General features: G+C 39.9%; 2 protein-coding genes across 3 annotated transcripts; both read left to right on the forward strand.

The window, feature by feature from the left end:
* The first annotated feature begins 62 nt into the window (after positions 1 to 62).
* prpf3 (PRP3 pre-mRNA processing factor 3 homolog (yeast)) lies at positions 63 to 5,906 on the forward strand. The gene is made up of 17 exons (XM_055228212.1): positions 63 to 209; positions 542 to 694; positions 1,087 to 1,217; positions 1,330 to 1,497; positions 1,590 to 1,670; positions 1,740 to 1,981; positions 2,364 to 2,482; positions 2,560 to 2,744; positions 2,833 to 2,999; positions 3,091 to 3,179; positions 3,491 to 3,634; positions 3,718 to 3,817; positions 3,965 to 4,078; positions 4,216 to 4,334; positions 4,423 to 4,500; positions 4,588 to 4,640; positions 5,262 to 5,906. Exons 2-17 carry the CDS (start codon positions 550 to 552, stop codon positions 5,409 to 5,411), a joined length of 2,085 nt encoding a protein of 694 aa, XP_055084187.1. The 5' UTR covers positions 63 to 209; positions 542 to 549; the 3' UTR covers positions 5,412 to 5,906.
* A 134-nt stretch (positions 5,907 to 6,040) lies between these two features.
* rprd2b (regulation of nuclear pre-mRNA domain containing 2b) lies at positions 6,041 to 15,062 on the forward strand. Of its 2 annotated transcripts, none has more exons than XM_055228205.1 (10): positions 6,041 to 6,256; positions 9,806 to 9,935; positions 10,029 to 10,237; positions 10,313 to 10,365; positions 10,443 to 10,569; positions 10,709 to 10,884; positions 10,956 to 11,214; positions 11,317 to 11,544; positions 11,806 to 11,970; positions 12,049 to 15,062. In XM_055228205.1, the coding sequence occupies exons 1-10, from the start codon at positions 6,061 to 6,063 to the stop codon at positions 14,220 to 14,222; spliced, it is 3,717 nt and encodes a 1,238-aa protein (XP_055084180.1). In that variant the 5' UTR covers positions 6,041 to 6,060; the 3' UTR covers positions 14,223 to 15,062. The 2 variants fall into 2 exon arrangements, with proteins under 2 accessions (XP_055084180.1, XP_055084181.1); XM_055228206.1 differs by having other exon boundaries at positions 11,320 to 11,544.
* Positions 15,063 to 16,682: the final 1,620 nt, after the last annotated feature.

Consider the following 16,682-nt stretch of genomic DNA (forward strand, 5'->3'; position numbering starts at 1 on the left):
GACTTTTGTTTGAAACCTCACACCGGAAGCTGATAAAACATCCACTTCCGGGTCGTAAAAAAATAAACGTCGTGTTAACGGCGCGAGCTAACAGAAACTTTTACCTACAAATCAAATGTAGTTAGTGTTTTACGTTTTTATCTGCAGCAGTTTTACTCTAAACTTTAACCACGACTATCGTCACACAAAGGAAACAATATACTAATAAGGTTTGTCTCTGTCTGTTGGCTTTTTAAGTGTTTAAAAGTCCATGTGGCTAACCAGGATTGGATTAATGCTACCGTCTGTTAGCATTTTCGCAGCTGGTTTTGGCTTGTGTGTGTTTTCCTGCTCCTCATCATGCGGTACAATTCAACCACAATATGTCATCTACAGAAAACATGCCATGAGGAAATATATGACAGAATTATTACCGTTGCACCAACGATATAAGTGCATTTAGCATTGTTTGTGATTTATAAGCGCGGCATCCATGCAATTAGGTTTAGCTACTCGTTTGATCACTTATGTCCTTGTTATGCTCGTGTTTGTCCTATTGCAGGGCCGACAATGTCTCTTCCTAAGCGGGAGGTGGAGGAGCTGAGGCCGTGGGTAGAGCGCACCGTGAAGAAGGTTTTGGGATTTTCGGAGCCGACTGTGGTCACTGCGGCTCTGCACTGTGTGGGGAAGGGACTCGATAAAAGGAAGACCACAGGTATCTGCTGCAATAATTACATTTGTGTAAACATACTTCACAAACGTGTCTCCTTTCTCCTCTACTATGCTTGGGATGCTCCACAATATGGCAAAAAAATGACCTAATTTTACTTCCATAGAGACAATCAAATGCCACCACTAGGGGTAATAAATAATAAATGTCTGCAGTTTTAATAATTGTTGTGATATTATTGTTGATAGCAAATATTTTAGGCCTGATATTCATGACACAATTTCTATATCATCCCATGGCTAGCCACACCCAGGGCAGGTTGCTTTATCAATGCATATGGGCTTGTTGATATGGGTTATTAAAAACGTTTTCCAATCAAATTGTATCAGATCCACTGATTATTTATCTCCTGTTTTTTGTTTTGTTTTGTTTTTTAGACCAGTTGCGTCCTTTTCTTGAAGACTCTGCTGGAGGCTTTGTCGATCGGCTGTTTGAAGCTGTGGAGGAGAGCCGTACTTCCCGTGGTAGTAAAGGTGGATCAGAAAAGAGCAGAAAGAGGGAAATAAAGGTACTTTTCATTTCACAGTTTCATATACGAATTTAAAGCGGAGATTGTTGATTACCTATGTATTGTACCAATTTGTTTTTGGTCTGAGAAATATATTTTTATTTTCTATCAGGATGTCTTTGGGGATGAGTCTGAAATGGGGGCGGTGAGAGACAGTTCAGACAAAGGCGATGGAACGGCTGTGAAGCGTAAAAGAGTTCCACGTTTTGAAGAAGTTGAGGAGCCAGAAGTTATGGCTGCACCAGCCACTGAGAGCCCTGGCATGCTCACCAAAATGCAGGTACAAGAAAGAAAGATTAACGACTAAACAAAAATAAATATTATTCAATGTTTTTGGTTTTTGATGAATATTGTTTGTGAACTATTTAACAGATCAAACAAATGATGGAGGCAGCCACCAAACAGATTGAAGAACGCAAGAAACAACTCACCTTTTCATCACCTGCTGCATCAGTAAGTCATTTGTTTTTAGTTAAGACATAAATTATTTTCTTTAATCTAACACTGTTATTTTATCCATAGCGCCTGTCTTCATCTGATTCAATGTCCCGTCTTGGTGCTGGAGCTGCATCCATTGGTGCGTCCCAGGCGGCTAGTTTTATGAATGATGCAATTGAAAAAGCTCGCAAAGCTGCAGAACTGAAAGCTCGCATCCAGTCTCAACTGTCATCCAAACCTGGGATACTTGGGGGTTTGTCAGCCCCAACACCGAACAACAATATGGTGGCACTAATGAACCTTCAAGCAATGGGAATAGCACCACCGTATGTAGTTTTGTCATGTTAAATTAAATAACTGGTTTGACGTGTTTTGTCAGTTTTATTCAAGATGTAATCAGATCTTTTTTGTTTTACTTGTCAGCTATTGCTGACTAAATCTATAATTTTTGTAACTCCAATTAGACCTTGTATACTGGGTTTATATGGTCTGGGTTTGGGCTCTGTGATTGAAAAGGGAACTTGGATTCAAAGAGTACCTTCTCGTCATTCCTTCATGTAATAGTTGACAATTTGAATCATAGTTTTAGTCATCACTGATCACTTTATTTTAGTCCAAGTATTAAAAATATGACTGACTAAAACAATGAAGACTTATTTCCATCCACTAAATTAGCACACCCATGTAATGCTTTTGTTTTCTATACAGCAAAGTTGAGATTAAAGAGATGAACAAGCCCTCACCTCTGATTCTGGATGATAAGGGACGAACTGTGGATGCCACTGGGAAGGAAATTGAACTCACACATCGTATGCCCACGCTAAAGGGTATGTTTTTGTGCAATACGCATTTAAGAATTGTATCATTTTCATGATTTCACACATTTTTCTGTGTTTCTTTTTAGCCAACATCCGTGCTGTAAAGAGGGAGCAATTCCGACAGCAGCTGAAGGAGAAACCTGGAGAGGAATTGGAGTCTACCTTTTTCGACAATCGCGTGAACTTGGCCCCAGCTCAGCGCATTCGCAAGGGCTTCAAATTTCATGAGCAGGGCCGTTTTGAGAAGATTGCGCAAAGAATAAGAACAAAGGTTAGATTATAGACACAACATATTTACAGTTTTGTATTTGCACATTGTTTACAGTCATTAAATGAGATCCATTTCTGATCTCAACCAGGCCCAGTTGGAGAAATTGCAGAACGAAATTGCACAGGCAGCAAGAAAGACTGGAATCCAAGCCTCCACAAAGTTGGCTCTTATCGCTCCTAAAAAAGAGCTTGGTGAAGGAGAGGTCCCACATATTGAGTGGTGGGACTCGTACATTTTGCCCACAAATAAAGAATAGTAAGCATATAACCGGTCGTTCCTGACTATAGTGGCATTTTATTCAGTATAATTTTGGATATTAAATATGTTCTTTTTCTCTCAACACTAGCGCTTCAGAGACAAAATTTGAAGAATTGGAGCTTTTCGGTGTGACAAACCTCGTAGAGCACCCAGCCCAAATGAAGCCACCTGGCAAGTGCATTTTCAAGATTCATTGTTGTGCAGTATTAAGCCATTTTTAACTCTAAATGCTCTAAATCAATGGTTCCCAAACTGGTGGTCATGAGGCACTGAGCGGGGGATCGCAACATGATTTTAAGATGTTTAAAATTTTGACGCTGCATTTGAGTAAAATTGAATAGAATAATGAAGTATTCAAATAAATCAACATATAACACCTTATTAAACATGATTTGACACAATGATTGCTGCCATCCATTTAAGTTGGTTGTGTGATTATCTGAGACTTTTGCCAATACCTGCTCATGATGTGTATATTTCTTTTGCAGTTGACATGGATAAAGCGGTAACTCTGGGTGTGTATTTGACAAAGAAAGAACAGAAAAAACTCAGAAGACAAACTCGCAGAGAAGGTCAAAAAGAGTTACAAGAAAAAGTGCGTCTCGGGCTGATGCCTCCACCAGAACCCAAAGGTTGGAAAGAATAACTTGAAATAATACGGCATAAATAAAACAATTATATAGACACTTGAATTGTTTCTCTTGTATTGTCACAGTTCGTATTTCTAACCTGATGAGAGTACTTGGAACGGAGGCAGTCCAGGACCCCACGAAAGTTGAAGCACACGTCCGAGCACAGATGGCAAAAAGACAAAAGTGAGTCCTGTTATTTATTTATTTGTGTTGCCCCAGAACAGCACTCATATACTCATTTTGGTGAATGATTAGGAAGGCAAGTTTTAAAATAAACCCTTTAAAATGAACTACTTTTTTTAAAGCCTGTTATAATTCCTTTTCTACCAGGGCTCACGAAGAAGCCAATGCAGCTCGTAAATTAACAGCAGAACAAAGAAAAGAGAAAAAAGTGAAGAAGTTGAAAGAAGACCTCACTGATGGTGTTCATATTTCAGTTTACAGGTGTGTTGGAAAATCTGACTTTTAAACTCCTGATAACCAATATTCTGCCCAAAAACCTTTGTACATTTTGCATTTTGTTTGAGTTTTGTTTTGTGAAAAATCAGCTTGCATTTAACATCCTAATTTCTTGATTTCAGAATCCGCAACTTGCAAAATCCTGCCAAGAAGTTTAAAGTTGAGGCAAATGCCAACCAGCTGTACCTGACGGGCACTGTTGTTATGCATAAAGATAGTAACATTGTGGTGGTTGAAGGAGGCAAGTTTTTTCTTTTTACTAATCTAAGCACAATTGGTCCTTTGAGTAAATTGTTATGGGCTGTTTTTTATTTATATTTTTAATGTAGGCCCTAAATCACAGAAGAAATTCAAAAGGCTGATGATGCACAGAATCAAATGGGAAGAGCCCAGCAGTAAAAGAGATGGTAAGTATGTGTAATGTTTTTGTATAATGGTGCGTTTTTCCTTGCTTGCTCTCTACATGAAATAAATGTTTTCCTTTTTAAATGTAGACCGTGATGATGATGATACAAAGAGGAACAACAAGTGCTGGCTGATTTGGGAGGTATGTTAGTGTTCATGATTAATTGGTCACTATAATGGGCCTAATTATAAGAAAATGCTAATAACAAAAGGGCACTTTGTAAAACTTTTAATGATTTGACTCTAGTTGATATTTTTGCTTGATTTTAATGTTACCTTTCACGTTAGTCCATAAGGTCTCTTTTAGTTTTAGTGGGTTCAACTTAACATTTGAAAAAAATAAACAACCAGCCATTCAGTGAAAAGTTTAAGTTTCATTACACTTTGATCAAAGGGGAGAGTACAAACATGAAGAGGATCTAGTCTGCACTGCATGCACTCCTAAGATGACACTTAATGCTGTGAAAAGAGAGAAAATGATTGTTTTAAGATGAATCTTGCCATACTGTTTAGTGTCCAAGTGTCCTTGGTTCAAGTGGCCTTGAACAATATGCACATCACATAATGTGTTAACTGATTAGGACATTCAGTACATCTTCATTGTTACAAAGCACATGAATAATACAAAGGAATAATACAATTTTCGACCAAAAAGAAATAATTCATTTAAAGAAATTGAACAGAATGTCCATCCACATTTTTATTCATGCAAGTCAATTGTGTGTATTACTTTTTCAAATGATTTTCAAACTATATTTTCCAGGGCACTGCCAAAGAGCGTAGTTTTGGGGAAATCAAATTTAAACAGTGTCCAACTGAAAGTATGGCTAGAGAACACTTCAAGAAGCACCGCACTGAACACTACTGGGACCTGGCTCTGAGTCACAGCGTGTTGGACGGCACCGATGACTGACTTTAAACTAAAGATATTTTTTATAAAACATCATTCTTGTTTTCCTCTGCTGGTGTCCTCCTGGACTGAAGAGCTTATCAAGAAGCCAACTTGTGCTTTAAAGTCTACGATGATAATAATATTAATGACATTATTTTTCACTGTATTTTGATGGAATGGACTATGAAACACTGCACATCATTGTTTGATAACATGATGAAAAGTTATCAGGCACATGCTCCGTGAATAAATGCAGTGTAATAGAGTAATGTATTCAGTGTTAAAACACAGTTTTGAGTGAGGATGTGATGATAAACTATAGGTTACAAAGAACAGAATAGGAAAAAAAAGTTAACTACAGTTTCTTTGAGAAATGTTAAACACAAAACAAATGACTGGTTTAGGTTTTCCTGAGCAACGTATCAAGCTTTCTTTTTGGAAAGGCAACAAGAATAACTTGCAATTTCCTTTTGATGTAATCTTGCACCCAGTCCAATAAAAGCCTACATTTACCTCCGTCTGTGTTCTGTTGTATGGTAAATAAGTGCTACGTTCACATCATATTCACATCGAAGGGGCGTGTTTCCCCCTAGTGGCGCACTCTGTGTCCTCACAGTATCCAGATCTCACTGCGCACTGTGCGCCGCGCTCTGGAGACAGGAGTGTAAAGATGGCGGCCGGTGCAGGGGCTGCAGGCGGGCAAGGGGCCCGCAGCTCCACCGCTACGCTGGAATCGTCTTTGGACCGACGATTTCAAGGAGTATCCAACACTATGGAGTCCATACAGGGACTATCCGCCTGGTGCATTGAAAACAAGAAACACCACGGCCAAATCGTCCGCTCCTGGATGAAGTGGCTCAAGAAATGTGAGTAGCCCGTCCATGCTAATGCTAATGCTAATGCTAGCCACTTTAATTAGGCTAATGTAGAACGCTGCTCTTAAACTCTGACAGAGGAGTGCTGGCGAATGTTTGGTTTGTTGTTTGATTTGAGTGTGCACAATCCCACAGTTTGCGCACTTTAACCCGTCAGTGTGTGTTTAGTTTGGGCGGTTGGCCGTTGCATGTGTCCGTTGGAGCTCGTGTCGTTGCTCAGTTGTTTACACTCGGTCACTGTCCACGACACCTGTGATTTGTCTCTGATCTGAGCATGATTTACAGCACTGCACAGGATACACAAAGTACAAAACACTTTTTAACTTTGATCACCACTTTTCGGATAGAATATTGTTTTTATTCATTTGCACTTGAGACTAAAACGTGAAAAATGTGTCACTCACTGATAACTCGTTGATAACTTCTCTGTTTAGTGCTCCTGGTATTAGACAAGTTAAACAGATCAGATGAGCTTATTTCATTAGACACACAGCACATGCACTTACAGCAGTGTAACTATATTGTTCCAAATTGCATGGATGATGTTAATGTGGACATTTCATTTATGTTGTTGAAATGAGACACTGGTTTTTGTTTTGTCAAGAGACTGAAAATGATCATGTGCAGTTGTGCCAGTAAGAATCCTACCCTTTTGTCCTGTTAAGGATTATACCCTTTTGTCCTGTTAAGAATCCTGTTACATTAATGAATATTTTGTAAACTTTGTTTTTTTTCTCCCATAACTGCCACAGAATACAATTCAAAAGTACATTCTAAAAGTACATTTTTGAATGAGGTTGAACTTGAAAAATTATGTTGTTGAGGGACATTCATGTGAGACATATTTTTTAAATTATTATTATTATTAGCAGTAGTAGTAGTAGTATTTATGTGTATATATATCTCAAACGCAATCTTACAAATTTGCCTCTCAAACAAAGTTGATCTGTGACTAAGGGAGCATTTGGAGCTTTGCAGAGTTGAAAAGTAAATTATTTTTGTATAATGTTTGTGCTCGTGTATGCGTGTCTGTCCCTGTCAAAGGACAATAAAGGTTTTTGATTTTATGGAGATCAAGTAGTCTAATTGAGTGAGAACTTGGTGTTCTAATAAAGGCAAACACATTAATTCAAAGTTGACATCTTTCTGTTTTGTCTCATGTCATATACCATTGTCATGCCAATTAATTAAGCATTGATTTTGTTGACTATTGGGCTAGTGGACTTGACACTCTTAAATTTTTGCATGTAAACGTCTGTGTCAAAAACTGTACATGTGGGCCAACACAGTTTTACAGTATGTATTACATTGATGAGAAGAGGATTAGGCATCTTTTTTACTGCAAGATTGTCATGTAAATTGAAATTCGTACTTGCTTCCCTTGACAATAAATGGTAGTTATCTAAACAAAAAGACATTCACCTTATAATATATAAAAACTGATGTGATCTATATTGACAAAAATAAATGTCTTGTTTTTTTTGTTTGTTTTGTTAATGTTTTTCATAGTGATTTAGCAGCCAACAAATGTATTTATTATTGTTTACATCTCAGACAAAAGTAAATGGCCTATAACATTATTACCAACAAAAGTTAAGAAATCTGACTTTCTATACCCTTATTTGGAAGACATTTTTAACATTAATCAGCTGTTTTTCTATTTTGAGAGTTTTTTAATGGCATACATGAATGAATGAATTGTTTTTATTATTGTGTCTTCTTGCATAGAAATATGCTGAGCCCTTTAATGGGCTTATAAGACGCCATTAACAAAATACAATAAAATACAATAATACATGATGTACCCAGTATTCAGTAGTTCCTTTGTTCAAAACAAGAGTCATGCTCATAATATTATCAGCCATTTGTTATTGAGTATTCCAATAAGGATAATCAGAAGGTAGCTTAAATTCAACACAAAATGTGCAGAAATATTACTTTATGTTCTTATTTGAATGATCACAACAAAAGTGTGTTGTGTTGTTATGTTGAAACTGCTCTCTTTGCAGCATTTTGAGATATTTTTATTTAATTGTATATTGCTCGCCTCTATTGATTTTAGTGTTTTCTTGGGGCGGTGGCTGTGAGCTTCTGCAACATAACATTGTGTTTAGGGGAGAAAATGTTACATATTATCTATGTTTTTCTTCCCTACCAATTTAACATTAAAATGTGTTGAAGAGATTATACAAGATGACACAGGTTTTTGAGTTGTGTGACTGGTTGAATACGCACAAAGGCTGAGTTTTTTTTGGAGCTGGCTTCTTTTATCCTGTTGAATTATTCTACACTGCCCATTGACATTTTGCTGACGGCTTTGGTACATCATCACTGCAGTCACATGTTGTTGGTCTGATCCAGATTCTGCACATGGCTTTTTAGATTGAGAGACTGAGATGAATGAGGCAGCGAGCAGCGTAACAGAAATTAAAATGTGCCTTGGTTTGTCCCTTGGCCTACTTGTGAGATGTTATGTGATGCTGGCTTGTTAATAGAGTTATGGTTTGAGGTCGAAAGTAAGCACGTTTTTAGTTTTCTTATTTGTCATGGGCCAGAAAATGGTAGTTAAAAGTAGTTTAATAGGATATGCCATACATAAAAGCCTTGGAACAATGTTAGACAGATCTGATTAGATATTTGTTTATTTAAAATGTTGCCAGATAAAGTTAAAATATGTTTAATTGAGACATATTGATAGAGGATATTAACAAACTATTGTATTTATTAAAATCACAAAAGATATATTGATGTCTTTTGTAGTAATAATGGTGCTATCTTACAGACTGTCACTTTAGTCTCGATCAGGGCTGTATAAACTATGACCCGGTGCCAAAATGCATCACTCAGACTGTGCCTCTCTTTGTATATCAGCCCAAGTTACCATAAGTAGTACTACATTTACCACAATTTTAATGTCTCCACTATCATAACGTCAATAACAAACATTTTAGGGCATGATTAAGGTTACTATTTATAAGGTTCAACACTGGTTTGGAGGCTCTGTAAACCTCTTACATGCACCTATATGACGACATCTATGTTCCTCCCCCCTCCAATGAAAATTATTGAAATGGTTAATCATTATTTTAGTGCTGGAGTAGTCATGATTATTCCCGATAAATTGTTGCAGCTGACCTACCACTACAGTGTCAAAGTCAGGTACACTTGCAGTATAGTCTCTGGAAGATTAGAGTCCAATATTTTTTCAAATAAAAATTACTCTGTGGCGGTGTCCTAGGTTAGTTTAACAGAAGCATGGTTGCCAATTTAGCCTGTAGGCACTTCCAATTGCCACATATAACTGTAATAACTCAGGATGAGATTGTTGTTGAACTCATTTCGTTTTACAGTTACAACTGAAGCAATGACGAACATTATTTCATTTTAGGCATTAAATACTTTATTTATTAAGCTTTTGGTGTATATATATATATCATTTAATTGAGGCATTAAAATTGTGCGTGCAGAGAAAATTGTATTCTACTTATGTTCTTGTGTTTTGCTACGCTCAAATTGTGTTTTTTATGTTTTTGTGTCCAGCTGACAACAACCACCGGCTGAATCTTTTCTACGTCGCCAATGATGTGATTCAAAACTGCAAGAGGAAGAACGCCATCGTCTTCCGGTCCAGTTTTGCAGACGTTCTCCCAAATGCCGCTCAACTCATCAGGTGAGATTTAATATAAAATGGTAATATTCTTTCTTTCTTTAACTGATACTTACCTTTCACTTTTTAAAAATCTTTTTATGGATGTGTCGATAGAGATGGAAAAGTCCGCAAGTCTATTGAGAGGATATTTACTATATGGGAGGAGAGGAGCATTTATCCAGCAGAAAATATTGCCCAGTTTAAAGTGAGTCTGAACAAAAAGGAAGAGAGAGAGAAGCAAAAAGACAAGGAGAAAGAGAAGAAAAAGGAGAAGGAAAAAGAAAGGGAGAAGGAGAAAGAGAAAACGCCTCTTATTTTGAGTGGTGAGTTTATCCAATGAGTCTGTGTGTCCCAAACCTCTGTACTGATTTGTATATTTACCTCATTTTGTTCCCTAGCACCAACAACAACTAAAGCCGCCCTTAAATCTAAGATTCTGGCTGAGTTTACTGTAAGTCTTTTACCATTCTTTGAAAGCCAACATTATATAACTATGGCAGGCTAATCTGTATCCTCTATGATTTTTAGCCTCAGTCTCTCATCGAAGACTTGTCCCAGTACAAACAAGCTGTAGCAGAAGAAGACTTCAGAGAGAAACAGCTGTCCACTCTGAGAGTGGACGTCTGCAGCACAGAGGCTCTGAAGAGACTCAAAGGTAGAACGTGGTCTAATTACACAGCACAATTATTGCATACATAATTATAGATCATCAACTATTGATGTATATATATATATATATATATATATATATATATATATTTTTTTTTTTATTTATTTATTTTTTTTACTTTCAGACAAGGCTGGGGGAAACAAATTTGCCAAGGATTTTGAGGAAGGTAGTCTGAAGCTGCAAGAGTTTGTGAGCTTTCTTGAGAAAGAGATGAAAAGGGGTCCTTCTCTGCTGGAGTCTTTGGGAAATGCAGACATTTTCTATGAGATGCAGTATAAAGAGGTCAAAATTGTGGCCAATGTAAGTACAACTCAGATGATGTGGATGTATCTAAAACAAATGATGATTGTTTATAACTATGCCCTTCTCAGGCCTATAGTGCCTTTGCCAACCGTGTGGCCAGTTTAAAAAGAAAACTGGATTCTCTTAAGTCGACTTTACCTGGATCAGAGGACTCGCCCATCCCTTCACCCTCAGAGGATGCCCCCTCTCCCACGGGCTCAGAGTCTCCACTCCTGCCTCTGGGGTTGAACAGAGCTCAGGTTGACCCAGAACTGGACGGGAAAGCTATGGACGAATCCAATGACAATGCGGAAGATGAGATGGATGTATCTGATGAGGAGGCAGAGGGTTAGTGAGGAAACGTCATGTGCATGATTACATGTAGTAATAGTTACTCCCATTAACTTATTTTCTTCTTTGTTCCTTCTTTCAAATGACCTTTTTCATTAGCAGAAAACAAGAAGGAAAAGGTGACCCCTGTTGTAGACACTGCAAAAATTCCTACAATTCCAACAAAAGGTTCAAAGAGTAATGCATCTGCTACTGGCACTGCCGGTACGAGCACCCCCACCTCCTCAAATGCTCCAGCCAACCCTCTTGGAGTCAACCTGGCCAAAGTGGACCTGGGGAAGATCAGCTCAATCCTCAATTCACTCACGTCGGCCATGAAGAGTACAAGTACGTTTGGGAAACATCTTATATTATAGGTTCAGTATGTATTCTCCTGTTAACTGGTTAAGTGTTAAACTGTTGTTTGAGCCTCCTGAACTGAATTATGTGCCTGTACTTGCAGCATTTATCTTGTCTTATATGAATATTGTCATTTGTTTGCTGTGAAATATATTCCAGTGTGTCCAGACTTGAAGGATTTACATATGAGGCAACCCCCTCCCGGTTCTTAAATAAAACGTATTTTACTAATTACTGTCCTCTTTGTAGCAAGTCCAGCACTTAAGTCAACTCCAGGGACCCCCTCAACTCCATCGGGACAGTCATCGGCCTCAAAAACAGCTTCTCCAAGCCCCGCTCTTGCGAGCATCTTGTCCCGTGTTGACATCACTCCTGAAGGCATTTTAAATGCTCTTTCTAAAAAAAATACGTCAGGTGAATCTCAAATGGTTAAATATTCTAATATTTCAATTATTATTGTTTAATTTTAATACTGTCTTTATATGTTTGCAGGTTTGTCTTCTTTACTGCATAGTGTAACAAACAGCTCAGCTTCAGCCAGTCGCACATCTCCTCCAGTAAAACCATCCGTAAAAACACCAGTCACCCCAGCCCCCCCTAAAACCAAACCCTCTGTAAGCAGCATTGTCAAACGTGAAACTCCAGGACGAAACAAGGACAGAGACGGGCAGCTGTCTCCTCCTTCACCCTCACGAAGCATAGCTCCGCCCATGTCCACTCCCAGCTTAGAGTCCAAAATTAACAGCTTTTTGCAGGGTAATCCCAGCTTTAGTCTGGCCTTAGGTGATCTTAGTCCTGATGGAGTGGATGGGACCCCAGTTAGAGACGAGGCCGCGTGTACTCCCACTCAGGATGAGATGATGGACACTCCAGGAAGTGTTCCAGAGTCCTTAGGGTCGTCTGGAAGCCGCCCCCTCTCACCCACAGCCTATCGCGGTGAGCCCTGGGACGCTGTGATCACCCCATCTGGAAGCAACAGTGAGGGGGATGTTTTAGGCTCCTCTCGATTTGGAGCTGTGAAAAAGAGTCATACAAAACTGAAAGAGGAGGATGTTAGGACGCACACTACCTCGCTCTCTAGTAAAGAAGTGTTAAAGGGTAAGGGCGATGGACAGTCTGGTTATTATAAAAACAAATCTGGAACAGAGAGAAGAGTGTCTGCTGGGTCTCGTAAGGTGAGCACAGGCTCGGAGGATGGAAGTTTCAGTGGGAAAAGAGAGGCCAAAGCTCGGGGCGGGTCACCCAGGGAGGGTCAGTACCACCGCATTGAAACACTAGTGTCACCGTGCACTGAGGGGGCACCCATAGAAACTCTAGGTTACTCAAACAGGCCTCTCACTGGGGAACCCATCAGAACAGTAGAGAGTATTCGAGTGATTGATCGTGGGCCTCGGCGCGGGGGAGGAGGAGGGAGCCGCGGAGGGGGGGGCATGTGGTATGAAGAGGAGGAGTACATGGACACGCAGCCTCCCTCACCCATCGCTGTGGCTCCCACTTTAAGCAGGAACAGAAGAAACTCTGAAGAAATGGCTCCTGCTCTTCAACTCCCTCTGCCCCCTCCACCACCCCCACATCCTTTCCTCCATCTTCATCCTCCACCGTCTCACCTTCTCCCACCGTCTCACCTTCCCCCACCATCTCACCTTCCACCGTCTCACCCTCCCCCCACTCACCTGCCCCCTCCTCACCCACTCCCCCCTCAGCTCCCTCCTCAGCCCCACACTTTGCCCCCTCAGCCTCACTTCTCTATACCGTACCCCCATGAAGCTCCCCCAGCCCCTCTCCACCAGCATCCACCTCCTACGTCTCCTTTCTTTAATGCGCCCATGTCCATCCCCAGACCGCCTCCTCCACCCTTACCCCAAAAGCCCCCAACCCCTCCCCTTCACTCCCCCGTGCCCACAGCTGTGATGGTGGGTGGGGTGTTGATTCCTGTGGAGCGTCCCTCACCCCTGTCTGTCCCAGTGAGGCCAGAGGGGCCTGAACGAGGGCCTGAACGAGGGTCGGAGCGAGGGCCTCCCAGAGCGGGTAAAGTAGGTCCTCGCTTCATGACTTCATTACTGGGTGAACCTCCGCGGCTGCCCCGCCCAGGGACTGTTAAGGAGCCTTTCAACCTTCGAATGGCACCCCCCCTCCACCGCCCAGGAACTCCTGGAGTTCCTCCACCTTTACTGGGCCGAGTGAAAGAGCCTCCGAACCTACCTCCTCCACTCTCTTCTCCCCCTCCCACATCCACCTCCCCTTCTCCTTCCCCCCCTAACTCACCTGTCAATACTGCTTCACCTGTCCTACCAGTCCCACCAAGTACTACACCATCAGCTGAACCTCCTGAACAGAATTCTTCTGAACAGAAAGTTCCTGAGCAAAAAGTTCCCGAGCAAAAGATTCCTGAGCAAAATATACCTGAGCAAAATATTCCCGAACAGAATGTTCCTGAGCAGAAAGCTCCAATCGGGAGCCCTGCCCCGCCCCGTCCCAAACCCCCTGTTTCTCTCATGAACCTGCCCAGGCCCCTCATAATGACTGAGCCCATCCCACAGAGGCCGCTGGTGCGAGGCCGACTGCCTCCCCCAAGTTTCAGAGGCTTCAGAGGGAAGCGCCATGGTCCTCCCTTTGGAGGTCCCTTCTATCCCCCAAAAAGACCCTTTCTGCCCCCCCGGTACTGAAGTGTTCCTCTGTGACATGACCTGAGCACACTACTGTGTGTGTTAGCTGGTATAAGCTTAGACCTTCTCTGTTGGATAGATGGACAGTATTGTGTGTAAATAACCCAACAGTGTCATGGTTCCGCTTGCCACTCTCACCATAGAGAGCTTAGGAATTTAAGTTCTAAGTGTCACATAACTAACCCAACATCTACTTTTAATTTCTCAAATCATGAGAAATAAACTTTTTTTTTTTCAAACAGAGAAAGAGAGCAGGAGGAATGTACATAATGGGTCTTTTAGGATACTGACAAATATAATTGAAGTGATGAAGAGTAATCCAAAAACTTATCCTTTGCTTCCTTTTACCCAATGGATGTGTGTTGCCTTTTGCTGAACAATGGTATTTTGGTTGTTTTTTTCCTTGCAGTTGAGGATGTTCTTATTTCACGTGTATCTACTGTAAATTATCTGTCGCTATCCCTTTCCTCCTTCTATCTCTCTGCACTGTATATTTCTAAGCTTGTATAATATAAAGATTTCGTTGATCCATCTTTTTCTTTTCAAACTCTTGTGTAAAAAGAAGACAGGGATTGTAGTCCACGCATCCTGTCTTTACTGTATTGAGGCCTTGTTAAGCTTTTAAATACGTTTTCAGTCGTGTGTCATTGTTTTAGTTTTAGACCATGAGACAGAAGAGGAGGTTGACAGTGATCAAATACTTAAGAATAAATGTCTGCCTGTTTTATTTTCATGATGGCGTCAAGAAATATCATAGTAGATGGGATTTTCCACCATACTCCACTCTTAGCAGCTTTCAATATGTAAAGACTTAATAAAATACAGAGTATGTGACTTCAAGGAGGGGGGGTATTTTATTTGGTCAGTGTCTTATCTTCGGGTGTTTACTCTGCACAGTCTCCTTTGACCATTTGCCAGTGTGTATTTGAATACCTGAATTTCTCAAGGCCTTTCAAAATCAATGTATTGTTTCACTTATTGATTCGTGGTATTCACTTGTATGTGGTGAAGGCTGCCTTAAGGCTCGACAAATGTATTTAAAATGGGATGCACTGGCTCATAGGTCATTTCCCTGTATCAGGGTAATCAGAGTATTTCCTACATTCTTTATGTGATTGCTAATACCACAAAAGCATCTTCTACAGCACATAACATGTAACTATGTTACACACTAGGAATGGACATTTTTATTACTCTCCCAAATTTGAATACAGAGGAAAGGAACTAATTACAAATATGTTTCTGTAACTAAGTTTTTTGGGGGGTACTTTTTTGAGTAGATTTTTAAACACAATTTTTTAATGAATATAATTATAACTGTGTAATTGTAATTGGTTACACTCAAAATCATAAGAGTTACTCAGTACAGCACAAGTCCCAATTGTCCCAATTCACAGCTGTCTTACCACTCTCTGTTCCTGTTACCACACAACAGCATTGCATCACCTGCTTTTATTGGGCAGAGCTATGAGGATATGCAGAATTAAGTTTAATTCATCTTTTAAACAGTTTTATCACAAGTTTTATACAAAAGATTGTTCTAAAATGACACTAAAACCATGTTAAATGTAATTGATTATATTTGTGGCCATCATAGTACACACTTCAGTACTCTTTCCACCACAGCTTCAGTGTTAAGTCTACACTGCATTTTTTTTTCCCCCTTTTCACATCAAGTAGGTTACGCTCACAACAAAAATAATCTGAATCCAGTTGTGGGTTTTTATTCTTTGGTTTACATTGGACCCTGGCATCCGTCTAACATTGTCACATAAATTTTAAAATGTGAACGCAACCTGATGTTAATATTATCCTTACAGTTCAACTACAGCACAAATGCTCTTCTGGCAGTATGCTCAATATTTCTACTGCTTTGTAATCACGTGCACACAGGAATCACAAAGAATGTTGTAAGAACCAACTTCTGTACATTGCACTGGACTGAGGTTTTTTATTTTTATTTATTTATTTATTTTTGCCTCGTGCCTCTTGTCTACCTGTATGAGGAAAACGGTGCCCCACAGTGATGCCCAGTGCTCTGTTTGCAGAGTTGATATTACAACAAACTTCATGTGGTACCCGCCCCACATCACACGTGTCATTGACTAGTCAAGGTGAATGGCTCCCCCAAGTGGAGTGTTGTTGGTACTTCAGTACTTTTATAAATGCCCATCTCCGTGTACAGTCTCTAGTAGATGTAGTAGATGTACTTTACCTCCCGGGGAAATCATATTGGATGTTCACAGATATGTACAGACCTGTCTACGTAGTTCTTAGATTAATTAACATTTTACGTGGTCTCAAATAAGTAGAAACATTTCCAAATATTGTACATTTAAAGATGTTCATGTTCCCCAATTCTTTCTCCCAGCTGACCTATTTTTATTTTATTTTTTATTTTTTTAATTCATTACTAGTTGGATAAATGACAACATATAACGTGGGGAATTTGGTTTGATA

Source organism: Periophthalmus magnuspinnatus, chromosome 16 (assembly GCF_009829125.3).
Source record: "Periophthalmus magnuspinnatus isolate fPerMag1 chromosome 16, fPerMag1.2.pri, whole genome shotgun sequence".
Taxonomy (NCBI): domain Eukaryota; kingdom Metazoa; phylum Chordata; class Actinopteri; order Gobiiformes; family Gobiidae; genus Periophthalmus; species Periophthalmus magnuspinnatus.